This window comes from Podarcis tiliguerta, assembly GCF_965153285.1.
Source record: "Podarcis tiliguerta genome assembly, chromosome: 13".
NCBI classification, from domain to species: Eukaryota; Metazoa; Chordata; class Lepidosauria; order Squamata; family Lacertidae; genus Podarcis; species Podarcis tiliguerta.
This window is the reverse complement of record NC_139546.1, coordinates 5,834,389-5,848,496: the sequence shown is the minus strand read 5'-3', so window position 1 is coordinate 5,848,496 and position 14,108 is coordinate 5,834,389. Positions and strand designations below refer to the sequence as shown.

General features: G+C 42.5%; 1 protein-coding gene and 1 long non-coding RNA gene across 11 annotated transcripts in view; one reads left to right on the top strand and one right to left on the bottom strand.

Annotated features, from left to right (window-relative positions):
* The window catches only part of LOC310661666, a 651,353-nt gene that overhangs the window by 363,316 nt on the left and 273,929 nt on the right, over positions 1-14,108 (top strand). The gene's annotated exons all lie outside the window — the stretch shown is intronic.
* Positions 1-14,108, bottom strand: part of EPHA5 (EPH receptor A5) — a 245,705-nt gene that overhangs the window by 211,182 nt on the left and 20,415 nt on the right. For all 10 annotated transcript variants that reach the window (XM_083407520.1, XM_083407522.1, XM_083407527.1 and 7 more), the window contains exon 2: positions 11,224-11,288. In XM_083407520.1, the coding sequence (XP_083263646.1) occupies positions 11,224-11,288 (65 nt within the window). The remainder of the gene's footprint in view (positions 1-11,223; positions 11,289-14,108) is intronic.

Sequence of the window (14,108 nt, the reverse complement as noted above, 5' to 3'; positions counted from 1 at the left end):
CAGTGGGTAGCTCCTGAGTTTTCCAATTCTTGGCAATTAATATTCTTGCTGCTGTTGTTGCGTACATAAAGAATGTTCTGTCCTTTTTTAACACACTCTGGCCTACAATACCCAGGAGAAAGGCCTCTGGTTTCTTAGTAAAGGTGTATTTAAACACCTTTTTTAATTCATTATATATCTTCTCCCAAAAGGCCTTCACTCTAGGGCAGGTCCACCAGAGGTGAAAAAATGTTCCTTCATTTTCCTTACATTTCCAACATTTGCTATCAGACGAATGGTATATTTTAGCCAGTTTAACAGGGGTCATGTACCATCTATACATCATTTTCATCACATTTTCCTTCAACGCATTACATGCAGTGAAGTTCAGCCCAGAGGTCCACAACCTTTCCCAATCTTCAAACATAATATTATACCCAATGTCCTGCGCCCATTTTATCATTGTTGATTTTACCATTTCGTCATGTGTGTTCCATTTCAGCAGCAAGTTATACATTCTTGAAAGTACCTTAGTCTTAGGTTCTAACAGTTCAGTTTCTAACTTTGACTTTTCCACTTGGAATCCTAGCTTTTTGTCATTTTTAAACACTTCTTTAATCTGAGCATATTGTAACCAGTCTCGCACTTTGTCTCTCATCTTTTCTAAACTCTGCAATTTCCAGTTGTCACCATCCTTTTCTATTATCTCCCAATATTTTGGCCAGTTGGCCTCCATATTGGCTCTTTTCCGAGCCTTAGCCTCCAGGGGTGACAGCCACCTCGGAGTTTTATTCTCCAGTAAGTCTTTATATTTTGTCCAGACATTAAAAACTGATTTTCTGACAATATGGTTCTTGAAGGCCTTATTTATCTTAGCTTTATCATACCATAAATATGCATGCCATCCAAACGCGTTATTAAAACCTTCCAAATCCAAGACATCCGTATCTTCAAGAAGTAACCAATCTTTTAACCAGCAGAAAGCTGCAGCTTCATAATACAACTTTAAATCTGGCAGGGCAAAGCCCCCTCTTTCTTTCGCATCTGTTAATATTTTAAATTTGATTCTGGGCTTTTTGCCCTGCCAGACAAATTTAGAAATATCTTTCTGCCACTTCCGGAAGCACTCTGTCTTGTCTACAATCTGCAGTGTCTGAAACAAAAATAACATTTTTGGCAATACATTCATCTTGATGGCAGCTATTCGGCCCAACAAAGAAAGTTTTAGTCTTGACCAACTATCCAAGTCTCTCTTAATCTCTGACCAACATTTTTCATAATTATCTTTAAATAAACTCAGATTTTTTGCTGTTATGTTTACCCCTAGGTATTTAACTTTTTTAACCACATTTAGTTCTGTCTCTTTCTGAAGCTGTTCCAACTCAGTATCTGTCAAGTTTTTCCCCAAAACTTTAGTTTTTTGCTTGTTTAACTTAAATCCTGCCACTCGACCAAAGTTTTGAATCAGTTGTAGTACTCTTTTCAAACTAGACTCCGGCTCCTGTAATGTCAGAACTAGGTCATCTGCAAAAGCTTTAAGTTTATATTGTTTCGCTCCGACCTGAATCCCTTCCACCAACCTGTCCCCCCTAATCATATTCAGGAGCACTTCCAGAACCGAAATAAACAGTAATGGGGAAATCGGGCAGCCTTGTCGTGTACCTTTTTCAATTTTAAACTCTTCTGTAACCACATTGTTAACTATCAGTTTAGCCTTTTGTTCTGAATATATTGCCTCAATCCCGTTCTCAAACCCCCGTCCCACTCCCATTTCTTTTAAATTCCCCTTCATAAATTTCCAAGATATGTTGTCGAAGGCTTTCTCCGCGTCTATAAAAATTAAAACTGCTTTAGTGTTTATGTTTGTTTGTAAAAGTTCCAATATGTCTATGATGTTCCTTGTGTTAGTAAACATATGTCTGCCCGGGAGAAAGCCTGCCTGGTCTTTATGGATTATCTCACTTAAAACTTTCTTAAATCTTCGTGCCAAAACATCTGCAAATATTTTGTAATCCACATTTAAAAGGGAGATGGGACGGTAGTTCTTGAGTTGTGTCTTTTCAGTTTCTGACTTTGGAATCAATGTGATAAATGCTTCTTTCCACGATTCAGGCGCCTTCTTCCCCTCCATTATTTCATTACTGACCTCCAACAAAGGTTGTATCAAATAATCCTTCAATGTCTTATAGTAGTTAGAGGTCAGTCCATCTGGCCCTGGTGATTTGCCCTGTTTCAGACTCTGGATGGCCTGTTCAATCTCTTGTCGTGTTATTTTGCCATTCAAAATTGTTCTATTTTCTTCTGACAGCTTTGCTAATCCATTTCTCTCCAAAAATTGTGTAATCTCTATTTCATCTTGTGGCCCTTGAGTGTATAGCTTTTTAAAATACCTCTGGAAGCACTTTCTAATCTCTCCCGGGTTCTGAATGTTCCTTCCTTCAACCTCTAAGTTTGTTACTGTATTTAATCTTTGTCTCCTTTTCAGCTGCCAAGCTAGCAGTTTCCCACATTTATTTGCCGATTCAAAAGTTTTTTGTTTCATTGTTTTAATCTTCCATTCTATTTCCTGATTTATCAGTTTGGAATATTGTGCCTGATAAAGTTTAATTTCTCTCAGAATCGGTTGGGACTTCGGGTTAGATCTTAACTTCTTCTCCAACTCTTTGATACTTTCCAGAATTTTATCTTTCTTTTCATTTTGCAGTCTTTTCTTTAAAGAATTCTGTTGAATCAAGAACCCTCTCATCACAGCTTTACTTGCATCCCAGATAGTTCTTTTTTCCACCGTAGTGTTCAAGTTAATCTCAAAATAGTCCTTTAAAGTTTTTTGGGCCTTCTTTACAATTCTTTGGTCTCTAAACAGGCCATCATTCATCTTCCATCTAAAGGAGCCGGTTGGGATCAATGTCATATCCATTCTCAAGGCGTTATGGTCGGAGCATGTTTTAGGGCAGATTTTCACCTTCCTCACCTTAGGTGCCAGACTTCTAGTTATCCATATTTGGTCGATTCGTGTCCAAGTCAATTGAGCTTCAGAAAAGAATGTTCCTTCTCTTCCCAAGGGGTTTCTAACTCTCCAGATGTCAACCCAGTCCATATTGTCAGTCATTTCAAAAAAGGTCTTAGGTAGTCTTCCCTCTTTAGTAATGTTCTGGTTCTGTGACTTATCCATATTTGTTGATACTACCCCGTTCATGTCCCCCATCATGATGACGTTGTTGTAATCCAGATAATCCAGCATGATCTCGTGCAACTTCTTATAAAAATCCGATTTTCCTTCATTTGGAGCATAAATTCCTAATATCAAAATTTTTTCTCCTTGATACTGTACTTCTATTGCGAGGATTCTTCCACTTTCATCTTTAAAGAGAAATTTTGGTGAAAGGCTCTCTTTTGCATAGATCACCACACCTCTCTTTTTAACTGTATCCGATGATATAAATTCTTGACCAAGCCTTTTATTTATTAACACCTTTCTATGGAGCCTAATCACATGTGTTTCTTGTAAGCATATAATGTCCAATTGTTCCTTTTTTAAAATATGAAAAATTTTAGACCTTTTTTCGGGACTGTTACAGCCATTTATGTTCCAGCTCAAAAGCTGCAGAGACATCCTGGATAGGTCTGGTTATTCTTTCTGGGGTGGTACCTTGTTCTCCGGTCCTTGAGGATCCGAGGGGGCGGGCTCCCCTGGAAGTTCTGGCGCTGGCAATCCAAGTCCTTTGTGGAGGTCTTCTCCGTGTGCTCCCAAAAACTTGTCTCTATCTTCCACTGTTTTGATTTTGATCTTTCTCCCTCTGTAGGTAAAGGATAATCCTTGTGGGAACTCCCACCTGAAGATAATTGCGTTGCTTCTCAACAGTCTTGCCAATTCCGTGTAGTTAGATCTAAGGTCCAGCAACTGCTTAGGAATGTCCTTGTAGATTTCAATTCTCTTGCCCAAAATGTCTAGTGACTTTTCGTAGTGCAGGCCCAAAATCTTGTCCCTTTCCTCCTTTGATCTCAGTGTTATCAAACAATCTCTGGGCTTCTCTGTCCTTCTGACTCTGCCAAGCCTGAAAGCAGATACGATTTTGAAGTCTTTTTCCTCTAACTTCCAAAACTTGGCAAATTCCTTAGTTAGAAATTCAATAAAATTATCTTCTTCCACCTCTGGTATTGACCGTATCCTCAAGTTGGTCTCCCTGTTTCGCAGTTCTGTCATCGAAAAGTAAATCTGATGTTCTCCAACTTGTTTGCTGAGTGGTCTTACTTCTTTCTCAAGTTCTTCCAGTCTTTGACTAGTATCTTCAGCCAGTTTACGATTTTCACCTACAGCCTCCTTTAATTCTCCAATAGACTGGGCATTCCGTGCAACTTGTCCAGTCAGCTTATTCAAGCTTTCTGTGTTCTGTTCAATTTTAGCTGTATGCAAATCAGCCTTCTTGTCCAGAGCCTCCAGTTTCTCCAAAATTTTCTCCAAGACAGAGCTACTTGTCCCTGAAGCCATATCTCCCAGGTGCAGCTCCTCTGTCTCTCCCTCCCCTGCCTGTATTAGGGAGGCCGCCTCTATGTCTGGAGGCAAAGTGGAAGGCAAGGCCGGCACAGAAGATCTGCGCTGTGAGGCTGCAGATAAAGTTAGAGTTGTTTGTTTAGTCCTTCCTCTTCTCCTTGCGCCACTCATTCCAAAGTTATCTGTAATCCAAGGTCAATCCAAGTTGTTCCCATGAGAAAGCAGAGTCCCAGATACAATAGTCAAGCAGAGGCCGGGAAAGGGAAAGTAGGACAAAGTCACTGCTGTAAATCCAAAATCCTCTAGAGGGAGCTTAGTACGTCTTCAGGGAAAAGATCAAATCCAAGTTAAACTTGTAAATTTAAATCCATGTCCATCGCCTCCACAATGTATTATTTTTAGCAGAGTAAAACTTAAAGCAAAACAGTGTTTCTTACAGTGCCTTGACTGCAACAGTTTCAAAGTATCCAGTTCCAACTCAGAATGTTTCAAAACCTGAATTCAATGTATCCAAAGTTGCAAACTGGTGCTCTTCCAGGCAGCTCCAGCACCAGAGATTCTTATTTATTTTGTAATCCACTGGTTCCACAGAAGAAGAGTATCAATGCACTCCCAATATGACCAGCAAAAGTCAATAGCTCAAAGTCTTTCACTCAGAAAACTGCTTTAACAGGGTGCCAGCATTTAGTTAACGCATAACTTTTTGTCTCCACTCCTCCTGCTCTTTGCTTAAAGTTCAGTATAGCGGGAGATGGGCTTCCTGCTTATCCTCACTCCGTTTTCAGCCAAATTTCAACTTTTTTAAAAAAGTTTTAAAAGTTTCAGAAAGTTCTCAAAAAGTTTCAGAAAGTTGACAAAAGTTTCAGAAAGTTTTCAATGTCCAAATTTACTCACGGGTTGTAGTTTCCAAAATTCAGAAAAGTTGCAGGAAGAAAGGACAGCGCTGACCGGCAACAGCAACGCGGCTTCACTTCGCTGTTTGCGCAACGACCCACAGCGCCGCTACCCCCTCCGCGATCCGGAGCCCCTTACGGGGTCCCTTCAACGTTTTGGGGGCTGCTTCTGGCGCCCGCCGGGTCCCGAGACCACAGGCTTCTGCCACCTGTGGTTTTCCTGAATGGGTCTCCGCTTCGCCGTAGCGGACGACCCGTTTACAGCGGAGCTCCCTTCTCCTTACTCGGAGAAGGCAGCCATTACCGGTCGCGCCGCCTCCGGAAGTCCCCTACTATGCCAATCTTATTCAACTCTATGGTCACTGGTACATTTCTAATACAGTTAAGCTTGAATGCTAGGCATGGCATTCCAAAAATCCCCTACATATCACAAAAATTTAAAAAGCTGTCTGTTTTCAAGGGAGCAATGAGGAGCCAGCGGCTTAGCTTCCAGTTTAGGAAGAAAGATGCAATATTTGCTTTGCCTGTAACCTGTTAGCTAATACAGTGGTGCCTTGGTTCTCAAACTTAATCCGTTCCGGAAGTCCGTTCCAAAACCAAAGCGTTCCAAAACCAAGGCGTGCTTTTCCATGGAAAGTAATGCAAAATGGATTAATCCTTTCCAGACTTTTAAAAACAACCCCGAAAACAGCAATTTAACATGAATTTTACTCTTGAAAATTCAGATCATTGATCCATAAAATGAAAGCAATAATCAATGTACTGTACTATAAAATAACTAAGATAGTATTGTAAATGATGAAAATTAAAATTATTATTTTTTCTTTCTCTGATGATAGTCATTGTTTGGAGGGGAGACTTTTATCCATATCCGCAGTCACACAATCAATCAATCAATCAATCAGCTGAACTGAGTTCCACACAGTCACAAAAACAAATTAACCGAAAAAGCCTCAAAAACAAATACACAAAATAAATAGCAAAACCAAAAGCAACAAATACAGTGTTACCTTGGTTCTCTAACTTAATCCATTCCGGAAGTCCATTTGACTTCCAAAATGTTTGAAAACCAAGGCACGGCTTCTGATTGGTGCAGGCGCCCCGGAAACAATAGCCGACAGCCGCATCGGATGTTCGGCTTCTGAAAAACGTTTGAAAACCGCAACACTTACTTCCGGGTTTTTGGTGTTTGGGAACCAAAGCGTTTGAGAACCAAGTTACCACTATACTACTTTGCGTACAGAGGCTGTATTCAGGCAGCACTTTGTGCCATCTTTTCAACATTTCCTTACCTGTTCATTTTCAAGTTTTATGTGATCTTTCACACAACATAAAAGCCGCTTCTGGAAATCTAATAGAAGTTTAGTGCACATTTCTGGGTTAATTGTTTCCAGGGGGGAAAAGCAATTTGCAACCCCGTTAATTCGGAGATTTGTGTTGTAATTTTCCTGCGGTTTTCAAATTAGCGCCACCACTGCTTGCATTACAAAATTTGGATTGGTGTCCCAGTACACAATTCCTTCCCACCATCTGAGATTTAAAATTTTAGTGCAACGTGGTGGTGTGTCAATCAAAAACCCACCGTTCCGTGACACAACACAACAAGAGGCAGAAGCACTAGTATTATAACCAGGAAAACTTATGCAATAAGCCCCCTGTCTGAATGTAGCCAGAAGCAAGCTACAGGTCAAAGATGCAGGTGCTTTTGAACTATGTTTGCATCTGTTCTGAAACATTGTGTTTATATTGCTGATTCAATGTTCCAATCTACAAACCAAAATGAGACAGTCAGCGCTGGAATTAACTGTAGGTAAGGGAAATAGTACTTGGGATGCGGGTGGCGCTGTGGGTTAAACCACAGAGCCTAGGACTTGCTGATCAGAAGGTTGGCGGTTCGAATCCCTGCGACAGGGTGAGCTCCCGTTCCTCGGTCCCTGCTCTTGCCAACCTAGCAGTTCGAAAGCACGTCAAAGTGCATGTAGATAAATAGGTACTGCTCCGGCGGAAAGGTATACGGCGTTTCCGTGCGCTGCTCTGGTTCGCCAGAAGCGGGTTAGTCATGCTGGCCACATGACCCGGAAGCTGTACGCCGGCTCCCTCGACCAATAAAATGAGATGAGCGCTGCAACCCCAGAGTCGGTCACGACTGGACCTAATGGTCTGGGGTCCCTTTACCTTTACCTTTAAGGGAAATAGTGGCAACAGAATAAGAACAGAACTAAACTTGCTGGGTGCAATTTTACACAGCAGAAGTACTAAAAGTTATTTCAGAAGTTAAGGTTAGCCAGCCTTCTCTGATATACCATGATTTAAAAAGGGATCCATCTTGTTGAGACCCACTAACAAAACACACCTACAAAAATCCAAAGCAGCCTACTTCACTGAGTTCTTGCAATAATAAATGAGAAAAGGGGCGTGCATGCCATATTGAGCATCCATGTAAATGGATGAAGGAAATCCTCACTAATTTACTACTAATGGTTGAGCTCTGGTTTAGTCATCAAATGCTGGGACCCGACAACATCTGATTAATCCACTAATGGCAAATCTACCAGGTAAATCGGCCCAGTTCTATGCCAAGTTGCTTACTAGATGATGAGATTTCCAGTGTGACTTTGGCCATTGCCAAGTTTCTGTCCCTGGTGGTCAGAATCAGAGATCGATATGTATTAGACAAAAGTCAGAAACTAGCATTGTCTTATGATATGTCCTAGTAGTCTGTGTGCTTTCAATGTATTTTATATGCATTGAATTTCATCAGGTGGGTCTTTGGGCCACAAAGCGTGTTCTCCTTCATGGAGAGCACGTGTTGCGGTGGGGGCCAAGAGGACACTCCAAAGTTGTTGGGTGGGCTAATTGATCTTTGGCCACTGATGTGATTGGGGCTTCCCTTGTTGTTGGGAAGAAGTTAATGTTGCCATTTGTTGATTGACAGCCAGAAATACTAAAACTCCCTGCACAATGCGTAGAGCTTCCACTTTTCGCCCCGTGCATCAGATTGCCCGTCCCACCCTCCTATATTTAGGGTTGTTCGCTTTGACTTTGATATACCTGTCATGGGGTCGACTGCTCTTGGAGCAGGGGCCCAGTAGGAATTTTGTCCATCTAGCTGATTGGCCGGGGCCATTTGGTTTTTGCCTACTGCGTAGCAAATCGTCACGACTTGTAAGGTTGCGATTAGGCATTGGTTTATGGTTTGGTTGGTTGAGGGGCATGAATTGGCTGTGCCTGCCCCTCTAATGCTGCTGCAAGGGATTCCGTTAAAGGAATACAGGGGCTCACTATTGCTTTTGACCACCCTGTCAAGGGGCTTGGGCCATACAAGAACCCCTGGTTGCATTTGGGGAGGGCTGAGGGCAGCTTCCCTGCTCGGTCGCTACCCCCAAGTGTATTCCCCTTTTCTGACTTTCACAGGTGTGCGGAATGTCAGTCTGTCCCCCATGGGGGGGGCATATAGTCGCAACCAATGCCTAAGCAAGCACTCACATTTTTGTATTTTAATAAAGTTGTGGCCAAAACTATGCCAAAAACCTTAAACAAAATTTCTGTTGGATGTGTGAGTTATTGGGGTGGCCCTGGGGACCTCGACACGCAATAAAGAATTGCTGTTGTAGTAGTCATCATATCACTTAAGGTGAGTGACTATATAATTCAACTGCATCAGTTGTGAACATATTATAGGAGCAAAAGTCAAATTTTGAGTGGCCTTCCACGTTTTGAAAGCATCTCTTCACATTTGGAACTAGTTTGCCATGAAGTTCTCTAACCCTGCCTTCTCCCCCTGACATGTGGTTTGGCTTCTACATGAGGGACTCATCATGCAATTTCCTCCACCATGCAATCTGCTGTTTTTTTGTAGACTGAGATTTAGAATACAAGAAATATTTTGCAGCTGCCATTAACAGAGCTACTTTATTTTTATTTTATTTTATAAAAATGACATACTTCAAACCAAGCATAAATATTTCCAGAAAGTAATTTGATTTTGCTAGTTTAAAGCAAACCATCACCCTGAATCACTACAAAACACTGGGAAGCTATTAAAATGATGAAGACTCCAATATTAGTAATAGGCATTAATCAGGCAGTCTATTGAAAGGACGGGTTGTTTTCTGGCTAAACCTTGCTAAAGCACCACAAGAAGATGAATCTTTAGTACACTAAGCATCCCTCAAAGGACGTCCTGACAGCAGAGCATATGGGGAAGGAAGTTCAGCCTTCAGAAGCTTCTCCTCCTCCGGTTTCATTTTAATTACAGCAACCACTTTTCAAATCTATATCTGGAATTGAGAATTAAATATTTACATAGAGCAGATCTTGAGAGAAAGGGGATATTAGGGAAAACGAGAGAAAACAAATGGCACGCCAGTTGTAGAGATATAAAGCAGCATTTCCGACATCTGAAAAAAGGCTGTGAATATATTGGGGCACAAATCTCAGAGAAGTGGGTTTACTGAACACAAGTCAATAATAATAATAATAATAATAATAATAATAATAATAATAATAATTTGTTTATACCCCACCCTTCTGACTGGGTTTCCCCATCCACTCTGAATATTAGAAACACGATAAAACATCAAACATTTAAAACTTCCTGTTATGTATTCAGTGGTCTGTGTTTGCCTGAGCTTGAGTCTGGATGAAGGAATCTGAGCTCCTGTGTTCTGATTGGATATATGATATCCAATCACAGAACATTTCAGGATTTTGGCTTCTGCCATTGGCCCTTAAACTCTGAGTCATGATTCACAGCTTGGAAGTTTAGACAACCAATCACGTTGGGAGTGGGTTGGCCCAGGCCTTCAGAAATGTATATAAGCAGTTGCTTTGCCCCTGTTGTCCAGCTCTGTTAGTTCAATAAAGGTTCTTGTTGTTATCACTGTGTCTTATCTCGTGGGAACCCACCTACACCTAAACAGCGCTGCCTTCAGATGTCTTCTAAACGTCAAATAGTTGCTTATTTCCTTGACATCTGCTGGGAGGGCATTCCACAGGGCAGGTGCCACTACTGAGAAGGCCCTCTGCCTGGTTCCCTGTAACCTCACTTCTCACAGTGAGGGAACCACCAGAAGGCCCTAGGGAATTCTGGAAAGTAGTCAAGAGTCTGGCCAGCTTGATTTTTTTAAAAAATCTTTTTAAAAAAGAAAAGAAAATACCCTCCATTATTTTAGTCAATCATAGTTGTTGCACCTATAGACTGACCATTTCTTTTTCCAAGCTGGTAGCATGCTAAGAGTCCAAGATGACCCTTTAATGGGGAGGTTGGACAGCAACTCTCATCAGCTCTGGCCTTCGTGGACAATGGCCAGGGATGATGGAAGTTGGAGTCCATCCTCAAGTGGAGGTCACCATATTGAATACTACTGCTTTAACAGTCTTCAATGGGACCCTCCAATAAGAAAAGGAGATAAGCAGACAAGATTTTGGAGTGCAAAACCTCTACAGGCTTGACAATGATTACACACCCACCCATCCGAAGGGAGAGGTCAGAACAACAAAAGGTATAGTGAATTTGAAGACATGACAGAAGCATGCTGGGTTAAAAGCAGCAAGGTTCAGTGTCCCATTTATTGTGGATCAAAAACAGTCCTAGGGGGTCCTGTTCCAGAGCATATTATCCAGAATGGGTGCCCATTTATGTTTTTGCTCCAAAAATAAAAGCAGCCATGTCAGACATACTTGTTTAAACATGTGACTAATGACACCTAGCTTGGCCCCAAGATCTGGGAGATTCTGGGCAGAGTTATGTGGAAGCTGAGTTGCAGCCTTGAGCGTAGGGGTGAACAAACTGCTCTGGAGAACCTTGCATGAAGGAGAACTCTCATTAGAACATCACATGGCACAAGAGAAACTTACCCCATTCTTCGGGTAGGCTATCCATCCAAGATCCCCCATTACTGATCGAGAGTCCAATAAATTCACTGAAAAACAAAAAAAAATTAAAAAGAATGTGAATTAGGGGTGTTGCAGGGGGAGGTAAATAATCATGGTTGCCACAGGAAACAAGCGACCATTTACTTTTTAAAAATTCTATTCTAAAGGTAAAGGGACCTCTGATCATTAGGTCCAGTCGTGACCGACTCTGGGGTTGCGGCGCTCATCTCGCTTTATTGGACTAGGGAGCCGGTGTACAGCTTCTGGGTCATGTGGCCAGCATGACTAAGCTGCTTCCCGCGAACCAGAGCAGCGCACGGAAACGCTGTTTACCTTCCCGCCAGAGCGGTACCTATTTATCTACTTGCACTTTGACGTGCTTTTGAACTGCTAGGTTGGCAGGAGCAGGGACCGAGCAACGGGAGCTCACCCCATCGCGGGGATTCGAACCACTGACCTTCTGATCAGTAAGTCCTAGGCTCTGTGGTTTAACCCACAGCGCCACCCACGTCCCACTTACTCTATTCTACTCTAATGCTAAAAAGAACAACTGCTCACAGCACACACTCACAACCTCCATTAAAGCCAAGCACAGGTGGGGCTCTGAAGCACCTCTAGGGAGTCTCTAGTATAGCAGATGCCTTTATCCAAAAGCAAAGCATCCTACTCTTAGCATTGTGGACTATATTTTCCTGAGCACGACCAGGCAGGGCAAGAGGAGAGAGAGGATTATATACTGCATGCACAGTAAGCTCAAACCTTACATGCATTTAACTTTTGTGCTTTCAGCTTTACGCACATGGCATAAAAATAATAAAAAAAGGGGTGGAAAGGGGACAGGCATCTGGGCAGAAAGACTTTGGCAATCCCACCCGCCATTGCACCCAATGTGTTTTGACTATACAGTGGTACTTTGGTTCTCAAACGTAATCCATTCCAGAAGTCCATTCCAAAACCAAAGCGTTCTAAAACCAAGGCACGCTTTCCCATAGAAAGTAATGCAAAATGGATTAATCCATTCCAGACTTTTAAAAACAACGCCTAAAACAGCAATTTAACATGAATTTTACAATCTAACAAAACCATTAATCCATAAAATGAAAGCAATAAACAATGTACAGTACTGCAGGCACACAATCAATCAATCAGTAGCTGAACTGGGTTCCACACAGTCACAAAAACAAACAAAAAAAGCCGCAAAAACAAAAACGCAAAACAAATAGCAAAAACAGACAGACCTCAGCGCAACACTCAAAACGCAAATGTGGCACTCAATACGGAAGCATAACACTCAAAACGGAGCATGTTCAGCTTCCAAAAAAAGTTCGCAAAGGGGTTTGCAGTGTTCTGGTTCCAAGTTGTTCAAGTACCAAGCTGTTTGAGAACCAAGGTACCACTGTACACAGTTTTGGTTTCAAGCACCGAACCTGGGACATCACCCCTGTGTAAGTTGTGGGCTTACTGTATCAAATCATCATGCTGGACTATGTGCATATGTACTGCTTGCACGGTACAGTTTATACCCTAAAGTCAATTTGCAAGTGGAAGGGTTGGGGCATAGCTCAGTGGCAGAGTATCTAAGGTCCTCAATGATTCAGCTGGAGGTTGCAGCACTGTGCAAATTGGCTGCAACATTATTACAGCTGCCAAGATTAACACAGCCCGAAAAATGCACTGTAGGGATCTTGTGCTCCCTTCCCCGTGGGATAAGAGCCTCTCAAGGAGAGGGGAAGAATAACAGGATCAGACCAAAAAAATAGCAGGTCAGGGAGGCAAGTGGAGGACAACTCTAGAAAGCAGGTGGAAAAGGAGCGACAGAGAAATGGAAACAGCAAGGCTTGTAGAGTGAAAGCGAGACCAGGTAGCTACAGAGTAAGGAGCGAAGCTGCAGGAAGCTGATGTTTTGTTGCCAAGGTTGCCAGACTCAGACCCCAGGAGAAGGCAGTCTGGGATCTGGAATGGAGCCTGGTGAGGTAGAGGCAGAGCCCAGTACTTCTCAGCAGGGTCAGAAGATGTCACCTAGCACGTCCAAGACAGCAAAGCCAAACTGTCCAGCTGGCTGAAAAGGTCAAGCTTAATGAAACATAGTGGGAGCAAATAGCAAAAGCTCTCAAGTCTAGTAGAAAACAGAGCCCTGCCTTTGTTCTTCAGTCCCCTTCCCTAGAGTTTACATTTTCCCTGGAAAGGAAGCTAGCCAACCACAATCACACATATATACAAATCTTTGGATCAGACCCTAAAATCTGGTAGCGGTTCCGTTTTGTGGCAGAAACAAAAGTCTGCCACGCAGAAGGAGATATGGCATTTACAAGAAAAACGGGCGACCAGTCCCAGGGGAGACAAAGCGCGAGTAAAATAGAGGCAGCCACTGCAATGGGAGTCGCAGAGGAGATCTGGAGAACATCACCATCTTTGGCCAACAGCTATTAGGGCTGATAGCAGTTGGAGTTCAACAACATCTGCAGGGCACAAAGTTGGCTATCTTCACATGATCTGATCCCCAGGTAGCCTTTGGCTTCTAACAGTGAATCCATGACTTTGGGAATGGCGTTCCAGAACTGCTATAGGGAAGGCCTAAAGGGAACAGTCCGCCCAAGAGTGATGGCACCAACCACCTTACTCCCGAGACGAATCTGTTGACGAACTGATTTCAGGCTTAGTCTATGGCACTGTACAATCCAAGAGAGAGCTGAGATTTATGAGAGTGCTTTGGGTGGCAAGTGGGGAGCACCCATCTTGCATTTTAGGATTTCAGGAGGCGGTGAAGCAGCAATCCTCAGCAGACTGAGGATCTGGTCGCACTGGTTGATGATCTCCGGCGGGCTAGGGACAAAGGTGAGAGCTGTTTCCTAGTTCTGCTGGATCTC